Source organism: Haliotis rufescens, unplaced genomic scaffold (genome assembly GCF_023055435.1).
Source record: "Haliotis rufescens isolate VD_foot unplaced genomic scaffold, xgHalRufe1.0.p SCAF_19, whole genome shotgun sequence".
Lineage (NCBI taxonomy): Eukaryota > Metazoa > Mollusca > Gastropoda > Lepetellida > Haliotidae > Haliotis > Haliotis rufescens.
The window spans coordinates 3,672,445-3,679,202 of NW_025963879.1; the positions used below are offsets into that span (position 1 = coordinate 3,672,445).

At 48.9% G+C, this 6,758-nt stretch overlaps 2 protein-coding genes across 2 annotated transcripts; one reads left to right on the forward strand and one right to left on the reverse strand.

Moving 5' to 3' along the window:
• Positions 1-809: 809 nt before the first annotated feature.
• Positions 810-3,338, forward strand: LOC125381684 (uncharacterized protein PB18E9.04c-like). Its single transcript, XM_048399120.1, has one exon. It carries the CDS (start codon positions 810-812, stop codon positions 3,336-3,338), a length of 2,529 nt encoding a protein of 842 aa, XP_048255077.1.
• Positions 3,339-4,509: 1,171 nt separating this feature from the next.
• LOC125381685 (shematrin-like protein 1) lies at positions 4,510-5,763 on the reverse strand. The gene has a single exon (XM_048399121.1). The coding sequence runs from the start codon at positions 5,761-5,763 to the stop codon at positions 4,510-4,512; it is 1,254 nt and encodes a 417-aa protein (XP_048255078.1).
• Between the last annotated feature and the right edge of the window lie 995 nt (positions 5,764-6,758).

The following is a 6,758-nucleotide window of genomic DNA, read 5'->3' on the forward strand; positions in this document are numbered from 1 at the left end:
TTAGTAGTACTAGTAGTAGTAGTAGAAGTACTAGTAGTAGTAGTAGTAGTAGTAGTCGTAGTAGTAGTCGTAGTAGTAGTAGTAGTAGTAGTAGTAGTAGTAGTAGTAGTAGTAGTAGTAGTGGTGGTGGTTGTGTTATTAGTAGTGCTGGTGTAAGTAGTAACTATATTATAATACATCTATAAAATATAAAGTGCGAAATTCCGCATTCTTTACAACCACATCTGCCAAGAAGATTCGTGTTTTTATTCTTCAAGATTATGTTTCTCATTTATGAAATATGATTGGTTTGGTTTAATTATCTAAGATTTGGAAGTGGGCGCCATGTTTATTTTCAGGGGGCATCAACTAACATATTAAGATTCGCTGTCTGAGTAGCCTCCTTTCCTAATTCATTTATGATTTGCATATCTTTTTCAGAGATTGTTCTTGTGTAGGATAACTAATGTGGGTGTGACGATGAGGAATTCTCTGACATGTGTAATTCAATACGGCAATTGAAACAAATTAAGGTCTGTTTCTGAGTCTTTTTCAGTTTCGTAGAAGGCGTTCATTAACAAACAATTACGTCAGCAGTAATAGTTATGACGTTTTTGTAACCATATAGAGATGAACCATGTGGCCAACAGACACCTCGAGATCAGCATGCTATGGCTCTTAGGATTAATCATTACATTCATTATTTTCTATCTATCATACTCATTCTCCGAAGAAGAATGTTGCCACAAATCGTCCTGACTGGTGGCATGCACTGATGGTAGATCTACATCGCACCCCTCTTCTACAAACACCAAAGTCAACACAATCCCATGACTCCTTCCTCTCCACCCGCCATTTTCTTCCGCAGAAGTCCAGCCTTTCCAGCCGACGCTGTCTTCCATAGAACCACCCAAGTTCAACTCTTCTACCCGCCACCGTCTTCAACAGAACCAACCAAGTCCAGCTCTTCCACCCGCCACTCTCTTACACAGAACCAACCAAGTCCAGCTCTTCCACCCGCCACTGTCTTCCACAGAACCAACCAAGTCCAACTCTTCCACCCGCCACTGTCTTACACAGAACCAACCAAGTCCAGCTCTTCCACCCGCCACTGTCTTCCACAGAACCAACCAAGTCCAGCTCTTCCACCCGCCACTGTCTTCCACAGAACCAACCAAGTCCAACTCTTCCACCCGCCACTGTCTTCCACAGAACCAACCAAGTCCAGCTCTTCCACCCGCCACTGTCTTCCACAGAACCAACCAAGTCCAGCTCTTCCACCCGCCACTGTCTTACACAGAACCAACCACGTCCAGCTCTTCCACCCGCCACTGTCTTACACAGAACCAACCAAGTCCAGCTCTTCCACCCGCCACTGTCTTACACAGAACCAACCAAGTCCAACTCTTCCACCCGCCACTGTCTTACACAGAACCAACCATGTCCAACTTTTCCACCCGCCACTGTCTTACACAGAACCAACCAAGTCCAACTCTTCCACCCGCCACTGTCTTCCAAAGAAACAACCAAGTCCAGCTCTTCTACCCGCCACTGTCTTCAACAGAACCAACCAAGTCCAGCTCTTCCACCCGCCACTCTCTTACACAGAACCAACCAAGTCCAGCTCTTCCACCCGCCACTCTCTTCCACAGAACCAACCAAGTCCAGCTCTTCCACCCGCCACTGTCTTCCACAGAACCAACCAAGTCCAGCTCTTCCACCCGCCACTGTCTTACACAGAACCAACCAAGTCCAGTTCTTCCACCCGCCACTGTCTTACACAGAACCAACCAAGTCCAGCTCTTCCACCCGCCACTCTCTTACACAGAACCAACCAAGTCCAGCTCTTCCACCCGCCACTGTCTTCCACAGAACCAACCAAGTCCAGCTCTTCCACCCGCCACTCTCTTACACAGAACCAACCAAGTCCAGTTCTTCCACCCGCCACTGTCTTACAGAACCAACCAAGTCCAGCTCTTCCACCCGCAACTCTCTTACACAGAACCAACCAAGTCCAGCTCTTCCACCCGCCACTCTCTTACACAGAACCAACCAAGTCCAGCTCTTCCACCCGCCACTGTCTTCCACAGAACCAACCAAGTCCAGCTCTTTCACCCGCCACTGTCTTCCACAGAACCAACCAAGTCCAACTCTTCCACCCGCCACTGTCTTCCACAGAACCAACCAAGTCCAGCTCTTCAACCCGCCACTCTCTTACACAGAACCAACCAAGTCCAGCTCTTCCACCCGCCACTCTCTTACACAGAACCAACCAAGTCCAGCTCTTCCACCCGCCACTCTCTTACAAAGAACCAACCAAGTCCAGCTGTTCCACCCGCCACTGTCTTCCACAGAACCAACCAAGTCCAACTCTTCCACCCGCCACTGTCTTCCACAGAACCAACCAAGTCCAGCTCTTCCACCCGCCACTGTCTTCCACAGAACCAACCAAGTCCAGCTCTTCCACCCGCCACTGTCTTACACAGAACCAACCAAGTCCAACTCTTCCACCCGCCACTCTCTTACACAGAACCAACCATGTCCAGCTCTTCCACCCGCCACTCTCTTACACAGAACCAACCAAGTCCAGCTCTTCCACCCGCCACTGTCTTACACAGAACCAACCAAGTCCAGCTCTTCCACCCGCCATTGTCTTCCACAGAACCAACCATGTCCAGCTCTTCCACCCGCCACTGTCTTCCACAGAACCAACCAAGTCCAGCTCTTCCACCCGCCACTGTCTTACACAGAACCAACCATGTCCAGCTCTTCCACCCGCCACTCTCTTACACAGAACCAACCAAGGCAAGCTCTTCCACCCGCCACTGTCTTACACAGAACCAACCAAGTCCAGCTCTTCCACCCGCCACTCTCTTCCACAGAACCAACCATGTCCAGCTCTTCCACCCGCCACTGTCTTCCACAGAACCAACCATGTCCAGCTCTTCCACCCGCCACTGTCTTACACAGAACCAACCATGTCCAGCTCTTCCACCCGCCACTCTCTTACACAGAACCAACCAAGGCAAGCTCTTCCACCCGCCACTGTCTTCCACAGAACCAACCAAGTCCAACTCTTCCACCCGCCACTGTCTTCCACAGAACCAACCAAGTCCAGCTCTTCCACCCGCCGCTCTCTTACACAGAACCAACCAAGTCCAGCTCTTCCACCCGCCACTCTCTTACACAGAACCAACCAAGTGTGTGGGTGTGGGGGGTTGGTGTTTGGAAACAACAACCGTTTTCTTAAGACACTTGGTGAATGTGCGTGTTGTGGCCCTGATGGATTTATGGTTATTATAACAATGTTGGCATTAATAAGCTGCCAATATTTCTGGATCAGCAAACACTCGGGTTGAGACGCTGAAGTAGAAGGGTATTTTTACGCACTTTACGTCAGGAATAACCGTCTCATGTTATGATAAATGATTTCCATCTCCATCCTGTCCCGATAATGATTTGCAGTATTTGTTCGAATACTTGAGGTCCAATTATTGTCCCATATTTAATTCCCCAAATCCCATTATGGCCCACATACAGTGCAATTACCCCCGTCTTCAGAAACTCCACATGTTGATCACCACTCGAACGCTGCAATCAATAGAGTATTAATAAATGTAAGTTATTTTAATTACAACGTCGAGGTCGGATGGAATATACCAATAACAATCCCCCCCCCCCCCCCCCCCTCATCACCAACAATGTGGCAACTGTTAGAAGGCTAGCTGCGTTAACACACACACTGAACCCACGCACACCAAAGGCCAAGTACATGGTGGATTCCACTCTGTGCACGTAATGGCGGACATCAATACTGTGTTTTAGAGTGCTTGATTCACGGAGGGCCCAAGGTCCGGGATTCGATCCCCTCGCCGCGTCATACCAAAAGACGTTAACAGACGGTACTTGATGTTACCATACCTGGCGCTCAGCATTAAGGTGAGAAACCAAAGACCGGTCGGCTGGGAGTGCGTATACCCTTGTCTGAGTTGGGTATCCATGTTAGACTGCGACATGGTATCTCAAGGGACTGTAAAACCGGCATTAGTCCGGGCGAATACAAGCTGTCAAACCACGCACGCACGCACGTGTCTTTTTCGCTTCGTTCAATATTTTGAATAATCCAATAATCCCATCCATATTAAATAATCATCACCCATCACCGGATCATTCCATCACTCGATGGTATATTCAACTTTTATCAGCGGAACCAACTGTCATCAATACATGCCGCCATCCCCATATACCGCCATTCCCATATACCGCCATCCCCATATACCTTTATCCCCCATATATCTACATCCCCCATATACCGTTCGCCTATCTTTTCGATCCCTTTATACCGCCAACCCCATATACCGCCATCCCCAATAAACCTACGCCCCCATATACCGTCACCCAATCTATTCCATTCCGTTATACCGCCATCCCCATATACCTCTATCCCCCATATACCTCCATCCCCCATATACCCCCATCCCCCATATATCTCCATCCCCATATATCTCCATCCCCATATATCTCCATCCCTCATATACCTCCATCCCCCATATCTCTCCATCCCCCATATACCCCCATCCCCCATATATCTCCATCCCCATATATCTCCATCCCCATATACCCCCATCCCCCATATACCTCCATCCCCCATATACCCCCATCCCCCATATATCTCCATCCCCATATATCTCCATCCCCATATATCTCCATCCCCATATATCTCCATCCCCCATATACCTCCATCCCCCATATCTCTCCATCCCCCATATACCCCCATCCCCCATATATCTCCATCCCCATATATCTCCATCCCCATATATCTCCATCCCCCATATACCCCCACCCCCCATATATCTCCATCCCCATATATCTCCATCCCCCATATACCCCCATCCCCCATATATCTACATCCCCCATATACCTCCATCCCCCATATCTCTCCATCCCCCATATACCCCCACCCCCCATATATCTCCATCCCCATATATCTCCATCCCCCATATACCCCCATCCCCCAAATATCTCCATCCCCATATATCTCCATCCCCCATATACCCCCATCCCCCATATATCTCCATCCCCATATATCTCCATCCCCATATACCCCCATCCCCCATATACCCCCATCCCCCATATATCTCCATCCCCATATATCTCCATCCCCCATATACCTCCATCCCCCATATCTCTCCATCCCCCATATACCCCCATCCCCCATATATCTCCATCCCCATATATCTCCATCCCCATATACCCCCATCCCCCATATATCTCCATCCCCCATATACCCCCATCCCCCATATATCTCCATCCCCATATATCTCCATCCCCATATACCTCCATCCCCCATATATCTCCATCCCCCATATACCCCCACCCCCCATATACCTCCATCCCCATATCTCTCCATCCCCCATATACCCCACACCCCATATACCTCCATCCCCCATATATCTCCATCCCCCATATACCCCCATCCCCCATATATCTCCATCCCCATATATCTCCATCCCCATATACCTCCATCCCCCATATATCTCCATCCCCCATATACCCCCATCCCCCATATATCTCCATCCCCATATACCTCCATCCCCCATATATCTCCATCCCCCATATACCCCCACCCCCATATACCTCCATCCCCCATATCTCTCCATCCCCCATATACCCCCATCCCCCATATATCTCCATCCCCATATACCTCCATCCCCCATATATCTCCATCCCCCATATACCCCCACCCCCCATATATCTCCATCCCCCATATACCCCATCCCCCATCCCCATATACCTCCATCCCCCATATATCTCAATCCCCCATATACCGCCACCCCCCATATATCTTCATCCCCCATATACCGCCATCCCCATATACCTCCATCCCACATATACCGTCACCCCATCTATTCCATCCCCATATACCTCCATCCCCATATACCTCCATCCCCATATACCTCCATCCCCCATATACCGTCACCCCATCTATTCCATCCCATATACCTCCATCCCCTTATACCTCCATCCCCCATATACCTCCATCCCCAATATACCCCCGCCCCATATACCGACATCCCATCTATTCCATTCCTTTATACCGCCATATACCTCAAAGCCCATATGCCACAATCCCCATATATTTCTATCCCCCATATACCTCCAACCCCATATACCTCCATCCTACATATACCTCCATCCCCAGATACCGCCATCCCCCATATACCACCATTATCCATATACCGACACCCCATCTATTCTATTCCTTTATACCGCCATCCCCATATACCTCAATCCCCCATATACTTCTATCCCCTATATACCGCCATCACCCATATACCTCCATTCCAATATACCATTCCAATATACCTCAATCACCCATATACTTCAATCCACCATCACCCATATGTCGCCTTCCCAAACATACTGTCATCCCCAATATGCATCCATCACTCGCTCCCATGTATTGTCATATTGTATAATTTATATAGCATATAATTGTAATAGTAGCAGGGTCTGTTGTGACAGGTTGCTTGAATAAGAAAGCATCACTTTACACTTCCTCCGCAACATGAGGAGACAAAACATCGCCATCGACAACAACGATATCACGGGTAGACGATGTGTCCATCTAACGTCTTTCGACGTCTCTACATCTTGAAATGAGCGCATTTCCCGCACGTGAGCTTGGAGTGTGACATGCCGTGACATGTATCAGCCCAGTGCAGTTGCACTGATCCCAGTGTTACACCTTCCCATCTCACCCGAGGCAAATGGATGGC